This window comes from Hyperolius riggenbachi, chromosome 1 (genome assembly GCF_040937935.1).
Source record: "Hyperolius riggenbachi isolate aHypRig1 chromosome 1, aHypRig1.pri, whole genome shotgun sequence".
Taxonomy (NCBI): domain Eukaryota; kingdom Metazoa; phylum Chordata; class Amphibia; order Anura; family Hyperoliidae; genus Hyperolius; species Hyperolius riggenbachi.
Genome location: NC_090646.1, coordinates 263,960,135 through 263,974,301, shown reverse-complemented (window position 1 = coordinate 263,974,301; position 14,167 = coordinate 263,960,135). Strand labels below are relative to the sequence as shown.

Genomic DNA, 14,167 nt, shown 5'->3' with positions numbered 1-14,167 from the left:
AGTTAATTAAAAATAAACCTATCATGTCAAAGTAACCGGGCTAATATTAGACATCTGGAACCCTTGCATATGTTATACTGAAGTCAGTTTAGGCACACCTTAGATCCAGTGACCATGGGGATCACAGATTGTAGTGCAAAACTTTCACACAGTACTCAACCCTTGCAGGATACATATCCAACTTTTTATTGAATGTATATGCCGTAATATAGCATAGTAACTTGCACAATGTTTTGGGCTTTGTGTTCAAGTACTTGATGAAGTGCACAAGGCCCAAAACATTGTGCTGGTTACTATGCTGTATTACTGCATTTACAGTACATTCAATTAAAAAAAGTTGATTATCCTGCAAGGGTTGAGCCGTGTGGAAGTTTTGCACTATTGGATGACTATTGTGAGGCTTGATGGACCTCTCTCCTAACTAGGATTCCCTGTGATACATTGTCACTATCATGAGGCCAGAAGTATCCTAATTGTAAAGAGTCAGACCACAGCTTGTACTAATCTAAGCCTTGCCCCTATGGTTTAACTGTCTAGTGCAGGGACACAAGCCCCACGACCTGCAGACTAAGAGGGCCCACTCCTGGGGTGAGGTGCTGAGTGTGGGAGCAGAGCTTTATGCATTACCAGCTAACAGAAAAGTGACAGGTCCTCCTAACGCCCTAATTCTAACAGTCTATTTAGTAGGACTATCAGCTGTGTATCCACCTGACTTCTTCACAACGCAACTGATGGTCCCAACCCCATTTATAAGGCAAGAAATCCCACTTATTAAACCTGACAGGGCACACCGGTGAAGTGAAAACCATTGCAGGTGACTACCTCTTGAAGCTCATCAAGATAATGCCAAGAGTGTGCAAAGCAGTAATCAAAGCAAAAGGTGGCTACTTTGAAGAACCTGGAATATTACATATTTTTAGGTTTCACACTTTTTGGTTATGTACGATACTTCCGCATGTGTTAATTCATAGTTTGGATGCCTTCAGTGTGAATCTACAATGTTCATAGTCTAATCAAAATTAAGAAAACTCTATGAATGAGAAGGTGTGTCCAAACTTTTGGTCTGTACTGTATTGTGTGTGTGCGTGTGTGTGTGTATGTATGTATATGTATGTATATATGTATATATATATATGTATATATGTATATATATATATATATATATATATATATATATATATATATATATATATATATATATATATATATATATATATGTATATATATATATATATATATATATATATATATATATTCTAACCTGAAGTTCCACTTCAAGGTGGAATAAAAAAAAAAAAAAGTTGCATTTCTGATATTTATCCCAAAGTGTGTTGTTGTCCAAAGATACGGTACATTCTGTTGTTGCTTTTATTGCACGATGACTGCTTTTGAGTGGTTACTCTTCACTGCCTTATAATACTTTGGAAACCATGAGTTGGCTTATTAATTAACTAGGTTACAAATATAGAACAGTGCACAGTCTTTTTTCTATGTCAGAGCTTAATAGTCTTCTTCGTATCCTTTGCTAGATGAGGCTTAACACAAACCTGAACTAAACTTTCCTCCACATCTCATCTCTGCCTTGTGATACCTTCCTAAATAACTGTTTTATCAATGCACAACACCATTTCATGTTGCTTGCAAGCTGCAGAATGTGCTGCTATTTTGCATTTAGAAAATACACTACCAGGCTATGTCTGCTTCAGAATTTCCCTGAGAGCAGAGTGGGGCAGATTTATCAAAACTGGTGCACCAGTTTTGCTCGTTTTACTTGCATCGGTTTTCATAAATCTACCCCAGTGTTTTCACAATAGTCATATCAAGTTCAAACAATGAGTCAGTCCTGTAGGGTTTCACACAGACTCAACAGTAATAAAAATGAATATGTCCTGAAAACAGCATAATTTGTGCAAAACAATCCAAATTTTCTGTTTACAAAATTTATTTAACGCGGACCTGAACTCAAAACACCCTCTTTGTTTAAAAAAAATATGCAACAGCACATTAACCTTTAAACAAAAAACATTTCTTTGTTACAGCTGATACAAATCCTAAACTAAATCTGCACTGTTTCTAATTCCTGATTCATAGAAGCAGACATATTGTTAACATTCTGTGCTTTCAAATGAGCTTACCTGCCATCTCTACCACGGCAGTCATGTGACACGGGAGAGATCAAACTACAACTTGTGATTAGATACAGATAAGGGGGAATTAGACAGGCTAAACTCTCTAAATACATACAGAGTGCATTTATGTTTTCCTTCTGTTCTGTGCAAGAGTTCTGGTCCACTTTAAGGAATACTTTGAACATCTTGTCACACCAAGGAACAGATGTAAAAATAAAATTATAAAAGGAAACATTTACTCATAAGGTATATACTGTAAGTCCCCAGTATGCAGCTGTATGACTTTTGTCTTGTAGCTACATTGCCAGTTAGAGATCATACAAGGTGTGTAACTTGACACATGCTCTGTAAAATGACTGAAAATGGAAACTGCACACAATAGTGTGATCTTTGATTTTATTTTATTGCCCATACACTATATAGTCTTGATTGTATAATGTTTCCCAAGCTTACCACATATTTGTTGTATGGAGGCTTATCAAAAGAATACTTGTCAGTTTACATAATACTTACTTTGGTAAAATAGGACTATATTGTACAATCACGATTGTATGAGGTATTGCTAGCTATACTTGTTGTGCACTCATGAAGTAACAGCTGCTATATACTGTAGTTATGTTGTACTGTCCACTTGTAGTAACTGTCATTGTGTTTCTGCAGAATCTTCAGGATCTAAAGCCAGTTGATGAATGCCTCATTGGACAAACCAGAGATAACAAAAAGAAAAATCGCTACAAGAACATACTACCATGTAGGTTCCTGCTATTTTTAGTTCTTTATCTTAATTACATGCTCTATTAGCTATTATTTATGTTTACCATTTATAAATCAGTGAAATAACAATACTCATATTAGTCATATAGAAATCCAAGTGTCTGAGGACATTTATGGACTTGTACGCCTGAGTTAAATTGGGCAAACCTGGATTATTTTTTTTAGTTCAGTTGAGCAGTCTATTTGATTGTTTTCGTGAACTGACCAAAAGTGATCAGTATTGAGATCAGAATGGAAAGGACCTTGATTTGGTCAGTTTTTGATATTTCTAATGATCACACAAGTGTCAGACGAGTATCTGAGACCTCACAAAGTATTGCTGCTACATATGGTGTAAGTATAGTGATTGTACTTTTCAGGGAGGATATGCTTGTCATTGTTGAACAGCATAATCAAATCATTACAATTATTCTAAACTATTATTTCCTGTATTCAATGTTAGCAGCAGAATTTTTATTGCTGTCTGTAACAAGTCATTGTGAGGGGTTTTGGTGCTCAAAGTGTTAATATGTATATGTAGCATGCATGGGCGGCACAGGAACGTAGCGGATAGCATTCTGGTGCAAAATCGAGTCAGGATACGATGTTCTCTGTGTGTTGCTCTCCCCCCTCTCTCTGAGAGTTAGTTACCTGACTATGTACGCTACAAAACGCTGTGGTAAATGCCAGAAAAATATGAATACATAATAATCATGTATATTTGCGTATGATACATATATACCAGAGACACACATTTATTGGCTGAATGATTTTATTGCTTTCGTGTGTTGTTCTAGATGATACCACTAGGGTGCCTCTTGGAGCAGAGGATGGCTACATCAATGCAAGCTTTATCAAGATGCCTGTTGGCAGTGATGAATTCACTTACATTGCATGCCAAGGACCTCTCCCCAGTACAGTTCCAGATTTCTGGCAAATGGTATGGGAACAGAATTCATCTGTGATTGCCATGATGACCCAGGAAGTGGAAGGTGGGAAGATAAAGTGTCAGAGATACTGGCCCAGCGAACCAGATAGACCTTCACGGATTAATAATGAACTGCATTTGACGTTGGTGAAAACGCAACAACTGGAAAGTTTCGTGCTACGGATCTTGGAGTTGCAAGATATTCAGGTCAGTTATTTTGTTCACCAATTTTTAGTGTCTGGTCAGTAGCGCTCTGCACAGCCTCTTCCCTCCTGCAGTCTAAACGGCATGATGATGCTGAGCCAAGCACTAGCCTTTCTTGCAGAACTAGCTGTTATTGCCTTTAGTTGAGCTGCTTCAGGTTTGTGGACACATTTTTAAAGTGTCAGCCTGCTCGCACCTAAGTTAAAAGTGCTAAAAACCAGACCTGATATGTAATTCACTGCACTTGTATTATTGATTTTATGCCCCTTTTGAGATACTTGCATATCACTACCAGTATGTACAGCATTAGCTCTTGATCTGTACTTATACTGATAGTAAGCTAGTTACAGCGTGTCTTGGTTAACAAATGTGCTTCTTAAACATTTTTATTAAAGGGGTTCTGTTGAGCTTTTAAAAACAAAAACTGCCACTTACCTGGGGCTTCTATCTGCCCCCTGCAGCTGGAATGTACTGCGCTGTCCTCTTCCGATGCGCTGTTCCCCGCTGCCGGCACCGGTGTAATTATTCGACTAACTAGACAAATAGAAGTGTGGCGCAAGCTTGCTCCTGCGCGAGTCAGCGAGAGCTTACTGCGCAGGCGTAGTACAGTTTCCTGTACTGCGCAGTAAGCTCCCGCTGACGCGCGCGGGAGTGAAGAATTCATTTAGTGAATAATTACACCGGTGCTGGCGTCGGGGAACGGCACATCAGAAGAGGACGGCGCGGGACATTCCAGCTGCAGGGGGCCAATAGAAGCTCCAGGTAAGTGGCAGTTTTTGTTTTTTAAAGCTCAACAGAACCCCTTTAAAGTGGACCTGAACTCTTGCACAGGACAGAAAAAAAAACAGAGAAATGCACGCTGCATGTATTTAGAGAGTTTAGCCTGTCTAATTCACCCTCATCTGTGGCAGCTCCGAAATCCCCTCTGCCACGGCAGAGCAGCTAATTGGTAAACACAGGATGTTAACCCTCCTGGCGGTCTATTTAAAACCGCCAGGGGGCAGCGCAGCAGTTTATTTTTAATTTTTTTTTTAAATCATATACAGCCGCTGTGCAGTGGCATCCCCCCCACCCTCTTCGATCGCCTCCGGCGATCAAGCCCGTCCGGAAATCCCGTTCTGAACGGGATTTCCATTAGGGCTTCCCCTGCGACGGGCGGGATGACGTCACAGACATCGTGACGTCAAAAGGGAGTCCCGATCCACCCCATAGTGCTGCCTGGCACTGATTGGCCAGGCAGCGCACGGGATCTGGGGGGGCTAATCGGCACAGAGCGGCGGCGATCGGAGTGCACACGCAGCTAACAAAGTGCGGGGTTACTGCCAGGAGGGTTAACAATATGTCTGCTTCCATAAATGTACTAAGTAGACACACTGCAGAGCAGAGAGGAAGTTCTCAGTTCCGGTCTGCTTTAAGTACCAGATTTGGGTAAACATGCCTAACTATAAGTATATTGACTCTTTAAAACCAGTTTTGAGCTGCTTTTTTGAAAACAAAAAACCCCGATTTACCCTTACCTGGGACTTACAGCCATCCCCGAAACACCCTCACCACCCATAATCTTTGTGGCCCCTCAGATTTTATTTTTTTTGCCTCATCTCCATAATGCAGCTTTCACTATTTTTAAAAATCTGGGTCTAGGCTCAGTTGCAATAACATCACATGCTCTGTTCCATCTGAGCACCTTTTTGATTACGCTCCCGAACAGCTGTGCACGGCAGACATGGCTGGGAGCGTTCTGTGCAGGCACGGTTACTATTCTCTGCCAAAGCGTTTTTGTTTTGTTTTTGTTTTTTTGGGTCAGTTCAGGTATGCTTTACAGCTCATTCAACCCAAAGAAAGTATAATTTGAAGACTCTCTGTTCTGTATATGTGTCTTACACATAGAAGCTGTACTGTATTGATCTGTTTTCTTGCAGCATATGCTGTGGTACTGCTGTGTTCTTTAGCCTTACATTCGTGTCTCATGGTTAGACTTTGTGCTGATCATCCATTCTTACTGTCACGCCCTTCCATAATGAAAGTGTAAATCAACCATTTACTTTTGTACACAATGTAAGGGTTGCTAGATGCCATTGTGAACTACTGGCTGTTTAAATATTATGACATTGATTAGTGAATGTTCATCTGTGCTGAAGTAAACAAATGTTTGAAATGTCTGCTTTGAGTTAATGAAATACCTTTATCATTTTATTGCAGAGGGGAGAAGTACGACATATAGCTCACCTGAACTTTACTGCATGGCCAGATCATGACACACCCACTGACCCAAAGCAGCTCCTCACCTTCATCTCCTACATGAGGCACATCTACAAGAGTGGCCCCATCATCACTCACTGCAGTGCAGGCATCGGCCGCTCAGGCACACTCATATGTATAGACGTTCTGCTGGGACTAATCAGTAGAGATTTAGAGGTGAGTATCGGTAAAAAATACAATGGGATTTGGGTTATGTCTAAAATAGGAGGTATTCCCCAGGACTTTAAGTCCATCTCCACCTTCACCCTCAGCTTTCATTACGCACTCCCTGATATCCACAAATGTGACGTTATAAGTCTGAGATATTAAAAAAAAAATCTGTAAATACTGTAATTAGTCATTTGGTCTGTAATAGCATCTTCCTCTGTTTTTGACAGATGTTTGTTTTTCTCGGGCTGAGGGGAGGAATTATGACTGGGTTGCTGCTTCTCAACCCTCCCAGTTAGGACTCCGGAGAAGGCATGGAAAAGCTCCCATTCAACCCACCAACGCAGATATTGGCAGAGCGATCGGTTGGGAGTTTAGGCTAGTGTTAGGAGCGGGTAGAGGGGTGGGTTAGTGTGTGAAGAGGGTTAGGTAAAGTGATGATAGAATATCGGTAATTTTTACTGATATTCTACTGTCTGTATTAGCCAGAGCGCAATAGTAGAATACTGGTAATTTTAACGATATTCTACTAGTGGCTTCACCTAGTGCCCAAATTTCTGCATCGCCCTTTTTCAATGTATGCTGTCTCACACCCTCATTCCTCTACAAAGAACGCACCACAACAGCCTGGGAATCATTTCTCACACCACAGGTTTGCTTTAACCTTAGTTTAAGGATAACAGAACAGAAAAAAGAAAAAAACATTATAAATTGATTTTTTTATTTTTCATAAGTTGAAATGCTAAATCAGTCAATAATATATTTGCACTTTAAACTGGAGGGCTTGTTTTCATTTTGCTTGTAATACAGTATACGCTAAGCATGCAAAGGTTCTTGCTCAACAGCAAGCCTTTTATTAGAAAAAGAAATGAAATTGTGATGGTCAGTAGACAGCATTTTTGATTGACATTTTTTATGTCTTTATTTTCTTAGATTAATATATCAGACCTGGTTCGAACAATGAGGCTTCATAGACATGGAATGATACAGACTGAGGTAAAGTAAAGTGTTAAAACAACAATGCACAGAATCTATTTACATTCAGATGTGAATTTTTGTACACATTTGTGGATGCTTGGGGTGGCCAAATGTGTGTGTGTTTTTTGTAGATGTGGTGGCTATTAGTGTCCAGCTTAGCCCCGCCCTCTCCCCATGTGACCATACTCCTATACCACATCTTGATGAGACCATAAATCCAGCCTCTCACATTGGTATAGAGTGCAAGGCAGAGGTTGTGGGCACTCTGGTGGTCTGGAGCTGTCCCCTGAATGCACACAATTATGTCAAAAAGAAACATTCCTTTATAATACTGTTGATCCCCTACTTGCACACAGGTTCCATTCCACGAGACTGTAAGTTGAATTACCTTGTAAATTTAGTCCTGTGTTAAAGAGAATCTGTATTGTTAAAATCGCACAAAAGTAAACATACCAGTGCGTTAGGGGACATCTCCTATTACCCTCTGTCACAATTTCGCCGCTCCCCGCCGCATTAAAAGTGGTTAAAAACAGTTTTAAAAAGTTTGTTTATAAACAAACAAAATGGCCACCAAAACAGGAAGTAGGTTGATGTACAGTATGTCCACACATAGAAAATACATCCATACGCAAGCAGGCTATATACAGCTTTCCTTTTGAATCTCAAGAGATCATTTGTGTGTGTCTTTCCTCCTGCATCTCTCATGCACTGAAGTTTCAGGCTGCTCTTTTCTTCCTGCAAACAGCTTTGCCCTTGTCTGTAATTCCTCACTATGTGAAAGCCCAGCCAGCTCAGAGGACGATTTATCCAGCTTGTAAAAGATAAGAGAGAAGAGAGAAGCTGCTCTAATCTAAATAACACACAGGCAGTGTGCATATAGGGGCTTGGAAAGGGGAGTTCATAGCAGAACCACAACACTGAAGAACTTGGCAGCCTTCCAGACACAGGCTGACAAGTCTGACAAGAGAGAGACAAGTTGATTTATTACAGAGACTGTGACATTACAAAGTGCTGCAGTAAGCCAGAACACATTAGAATAGCTTTTGGAACTTGTAGGATGATAAAAAACAGGATGCAATTTTTGTTACGGAGTCTCTTTAAGTCTGGTGAAACAAGGATAAATGATTTACAACAATGTTGGACAACATTGGATTTTGACAAATAAAGTACAGTGTAAACTATGTTTTTGGGGTCCGGAGTATAAACTGTTTATACTGTACATTATTTTTAATGTGCTTTTAATGTGTTTTATACTAATTATAACAGTTTATACTAGGCTTTCTCAACCAAGGTTCCTTGAGTACATTGCAGGGATTCCTTCGCATGTTTCTCCATCGTTGGGTTAGGTGTGATAGAGAGAACACTATAATAGGGGGTACTGTAAAAAGAAGTATCAAATTCAGAAGAAGAATAATGAGAACATTACTAAAAAGCACTAGCCTAAGGAGACATTATAATGAAGGACACTGTAATAGGGAGTAGTGACAGAAAAAGCCACACCAGCTTTTAAAGACCATGCCTCCTGCAAAATAAATGCAGTGGTTCCTTGGGATCCAAAAAGTATTTGCAGGCTTCCTCCAGAGTAAAAAGGTTGAGAAAGGCTGGTTTATACAATACTAGAACATGTAACAACAAAAATACATCATAAAAAAATGTATTGTTTAGTTTGTACATGAAGACAACTTTGTGTTTCTGAAATGTAATTCGAGTTGTTTGTAAGTAGGGGACTGTGTATTTCTCATTTACTGGCTAAAATAATAATGTACTCTTAAAACATTCCTTTAACTCTACATCAAATATGAAAACACTAGTTTACATTGCCTTTAAAGAGAATGTTGCATGTAAAGCAAGGCAAAAATGTTAGTGCAGATTACTTTCTGATATCACTATGTGAGCACTGACTATTCAGCTTGTGGTGCTTTTACCTCTTGAGAGCCCCAGTGCCTGGCAGTAGTTACAGTATCTGCAGCCTCCCACTAGACCACAAGGCTTCACCCTCAGCTAAAGCCCTCTATTATGTGTGCTCAGCCTAACAGAGAACCCATAGGGACAGCATGACATCATTTCTGGCAGCTGGATGTAACTACAAGTTCTAACACACATTTCTCACTACTGCTGTCCCTAAGATAAAAGCAGCAAGTGGCAGAGATTGCCACGCAGTAGTATGCTATCCTTCTGGTGGGTGCTGGCTGTAAATCTCACTGTTGCTAGCATTTTAAAATAATTTCTGGGGTCCAAAACAATTCAGCATGGAAAAACCATTGAATACAATTTAGCAGATTTTTGAAATGTAAGTATCAAATAATGACTTTGGAAAATTCAAAATTTATCATTAAGAAGCAGTTCTGAGTACTACACTCCTGTGGCTGAGACAGCAACTAATATATCACTCATTTGCTTAACACACGATAAGACCTTCCTTTATAAAAGTCTAAACAAGTATTGTACATCACTACAGGGTGCTTCCACTTTTTTGGTCTGTATTCTCCTTCAGCAGTTTATTATGCTCCAAATAAACCGCAGTGATGCTACCGTATTGTTAAGGAGGGATCACACCTGTTGAAAGTGTATGTGTTATTTCGTAATGCAATAACGCACACCAATGTATACCCAGGGGGAACTGTGGAATTTAGGGGAGCCTGCCCCACTTCCCCATGTTACTTTTTTCTCTCTAGCACCCCTTGTCAATGTGTGGAGTACAGAACACTTTTACCTGCTTCCAGCACTTCCTCTCCTTTTCAATACTGCCACTTGCTATGCTGCATAAGTGTGTGTGTGTGTGTGTGTGTGTGTGTGTGTGTGTGTGTGTGTGTGTGTGTGTGTGTGTGTGTGTGTGCCCGTGCCTGTGCCAGATGGAGATCCCCTGCACATCAAGTGGCTGAGACAAAGAGGAGAGAACATGGAAAGCCAGTGCTGGAAGCAAGTAAGCGTGCTCCACTGTGCTGCTTCGTGTGATAGGACAAGGACTACAAGGAAACATTCAGAAACCAGGATTGAGGTGTTTAAAATAAACCTGACATTCCCTTCATTAAACCAAAAGTGTGCAAGAGATCAAGCATATTAGTTTTATACTATATACATTTTAATATCAGCAGCCAGAACTCCGATATTATAGATGAAAATGTCTGCTTGTGTTTTCTGTTATCCCCCCTTTCCTCCTCAGTGTTCTTATTAGCTCATCCATTTTCTCCATTTTAAATAATCGTTGGAAATGATTTATTTATCCAACAAGGGTACAGTTTTATTTTCCATGAAACCAGATATGATCATACAAATTCATCAGGCAGATCTATAAACTGGTGATTTACAATCCACCATATGATTTCTATTTTATCTATCATAATCAACTGCTGACTTTTTTTTTTTTATTTACAATTCGAATAGATCTGGTCACAGTAAAGAATCGTTCACAAAAACTATTATTAGTGAGCATCTTTATGCTGGGAATACACAATGTTTTTTTCGCCAGATAGATGGCTCAATAGATAATTTCTGACGGTGCCAATCTGATTTTTGATCATGTTTTTGATCGATTTGTAGAGAAGTGATCAGAAAATCAATCGAAATCAAATCGGACTTGCCAGAAATGTACCGGTATCTATCGAGCCATCCTGTCTGCCGAAAGATCTCATTGTGTATTCCCAGCATTAGACTCCCTCTGCTAAGTTTACCGTATGTAATAAATATCACATGAGTATTGTAGCTTAACATTATCAGAGACTGCCGACTTCAGAAAGACAATATTTATGTATTCTGTCACACTAGAAAACAGAAACCTATATTTACTTCAAAAGTCGGTAATTTACCTCACTAGTCTAATTTTAGTTTTCAGTGTGGTAACAGCCTTAGTGAATTGACATATCACTTTTTAATCACTGCCTTTTGTACAAGGTTAGCTAAAATCATCCCAGCCATCCTACTGTAAACAGAAAGTGGTCAGATTAGCTCTTCACATCAGCATAGCTGGTACATTGTTGAGATCATTGATATAGGTGTATTTAGCATCCTGACTTATTTAGAAGCTCATTTTCTTGCACAAGATCTACTGTACCGTAAAGGGAATCTGAGCTGGAGCGACCTATGGAGGCTGACATATTTATTTATTTTTAAACAATGCATGCTGTCCTGCTGATCCACTGCTTCTAATACTTTACCAATAGACCATGAACAAGCATGCAGATCAGATGTTTCTGACAAAAATCTGACCAAATTAGCTGCATGCTTGTTTCAGGTGTGTGATTCAGACACTACTGACTAGAAATATTAGCAGGACTGTCAGGCAACTGGTATTGTTTAAAAGGAAATAAATATGGCAGCCACCATATACCTCTGACCTGGGGTTTCTTTTAACTACCTGGGGACTGCCTAACACCAATGGGCGTGGCCGTGGTGGCAGCCCCAGGACCACCTAACGCCTGGGGCTGTAGTTTGCAGGAGATTGCGCGCATCTCCGGCTCAGGGGCGGAGCTCCGCCCCACCTTCAGTCTCCGAGCGGTGATTGCAAGTCCTGGGGCTGTAGTTTGCAGGAGATTGCGCACATCCTTGGTTTGGGGGGCGAAGCTCCGCCCCACCTTCAGTCTCCGAGCGGCGATTGCTAATTACATAGTACAGCGCTGCGATCAGCAGCAGCGCTGTCCCCTCCTGTGTCTCGGCTGTCATCGGCTGAAGCCTATGACAGCTGATCATGTGGATTGGCTGGCGGGGGGAGAGAGGGGGTAAAATATCAAAATAAAAAAAAATAACATTTATTAAAAAAAACCATTTAGTTAAAAATAAACAAACAAACATCCGGGGGGCGATCTGACTCCACCAACAGAGAGCTCTGTTGGTGGGGAGAAAAGGAGGGGGGAATCACTTGTGTGCTGTGCTGTGCGGCCCTGCAGCTTGGCCTTAAAGCTGCAGAGGCCATTTTCACAAAAATTAGCCTGGTCTTTAGGGGGGGTTTTCCACTGTGGTCCTCAAGTGGTTAGCTCACCTCTTTAACAAGCAGAACCTCACAGAACAACATTGATGCCCTTCACAAAAACATCTGCATTAATTATTTTTTTGTTTCTGTTACAGGAGCAATATGTTTTCTGCTATCAAGTAATTCTGTATATTCTAAAACGACTGCAAGCAGAAGAGCACCATAGAGGATCGGTCTCCTAGAGTCCAGTGATCTCTCCGGTGATTGAAGCCCTGATGCAGGACTGTTTATATTCCAGTTAATAATGTTTAAACAACAAGAGCTGCATTTTAGTAGCTTACTTATGTTGAGCTTGTCCGCTCTCAGCTCCAGTGGATGCCAATTGCAGTTACATAAACTGCTTTTTTTTATTTTCTGGGCGGGTATAAAGACTGTAAAGACAGTATTTTAATATCATATGTTTTACCACGGTATACATGTTTCTTAACATGGTATGCATGTACATTTGCTAGTAAAAAAATTTTCAAGTATTTTCAAAGAAATAAAAGCTAGTTTTCTAGATAATACTTGAAAGCAGTATTTAAAAATAAATAATTTCTATAGACCAAATAGTAGTAAGTTTATTGTAATTATAACGTACATTTCATAATGTTTACTTATATAGAGTTTTATGTACTATTTATATACTTTTTCATGGAAATGTTACAATGTGCCTAACTGTATAAATCAGCATGTTTATTCTCCAGTCTGTAAATAAAATGAACGCGATCAAATATTGATGAATTTGTGCTTCACTTTGGGTATTAAAACTTTGGAAGCTGCCAAAGTTGACACGGAAAGGACAATTGAAGCTAGAGGGAGGCTGCCATATTTTCCTTTTAAGCAATGCCATTTGCCGGGCTGTCCTGCTAATCCTCTGCCATTAATACTTTTAGATATAGACCCTGAACAAGCATGCAGCAGATCAGGTGTTTCTGACATTATTGTCAGATCTGATAAGACTAGCTGCATGCTTGTTTCTGGTGTTATTCAGACACTACTGCAGCCAAATAGATCAGCAAAGCTGCCAGGCAACTGGTATTATTTAAAAGGAAATACATATGGCAGCCTCCATATTCTTTTTACTTCAATTGTCCTTTAAGGTGCTCATATATTACTCAATTTTTACGTCCCAATTTGAGAAGATTTGAACGTATTCCATTATGCTCGATCAATGCACTTGGCCGATGGCTGCTCGAATTAAAGAGGTTTTAAACTCTGCCAAAATATTCTACAGTATAAAAATGTGTTTTCCTACTTTTTATAACCCAAACAATTATCATATTTGCTTTTGTGCACTAGTATTATTATTCATTTAGAAATTGTAAGTTCCCAAAGTTCAGTTTATTTACTTTGAAAGCTGCTGGTGCATTTTATTCATAACTGTTGTATTTCTATTGTAAATGCACCCAGTAATGATTTGTGAATAGTGTTTCAGTTCAGGACTCATTAGCACAAGTTTCTGCACAGTCAGAAAATGTTGTGAAGAATGTAAACACAAGATAAGGTTATCACCAGTTCGATGCAGCTGCCCCTGCAGGAGAAAAAGTCACTCCTATGATTTAACCCTTTGAATGCTGTTTTACTAAAAAAAATTGTTAGTATATTATACTGTATGCTGTAAATAATATTTTAGAGCAAAGAAGAAATGCTGTGTTTCATTCTGCTTCAACAACATTTCTTGATCAAGCAGGATGGAAATATTGGTCAATTGTAAAGGAACCTCAGCTGAGGTTCACATAATTTTGATCGACACAGAATTTTTCAGCTCATGCATAATCACCGGTACAGAAAAACACAAAAACGGCAACATGTGTGATCGAT

The 14,167-nt window shown here is 39.6% G+C and overlaps 1 protein-coding gene across 6 annotated transcripts in view; it reads left to right on the top strand.

Moving 5' to 3' along the window:
* The window catches only part of PTPN13 (protein tyrosine phosphatase non-receptor type 13), a 289,441-nt gene extending 276,401 nt beyond the window's left edge, over positions 1 to 13,040 (top strand). For 5 of the 6 annotated variants that reach the window (XM_068233487.1, XM_068233483.1, XM_068233482.1 and 2 more), the window contains 5 exons: positions 2,790 to 2,880; positions 3,680 to 4,017; positions 6,214 to 6,429; positions 7,354 to 7,416; positions 12,460 to 13,040. In XM_068233487.1, the coding sequence (XP_068089588.1) occupies positions 2,790 to 2,880; positions 3,680 to 4,017; positions 6,214 to 6,429; positions 7,354 to 7,416; positions 12,460 to 12,546 (795 nt within the window). In that variant the 3' untranslated portion in view covers positions 12,547 to 13,040. The remainder of the gene's footprint in view (positions 1 to 2,789; positions 2,881 to 3,679; positions 4,018 to 6,213; positions 6,430 to 7,353; positions 7,417 to 12,459) is intronic. The other variant, XM_068233486.1, reaches the window with a different exon arrangement.
* Positions 13,041 to 14,167: the final 1,127 nt, after the last annotated feature.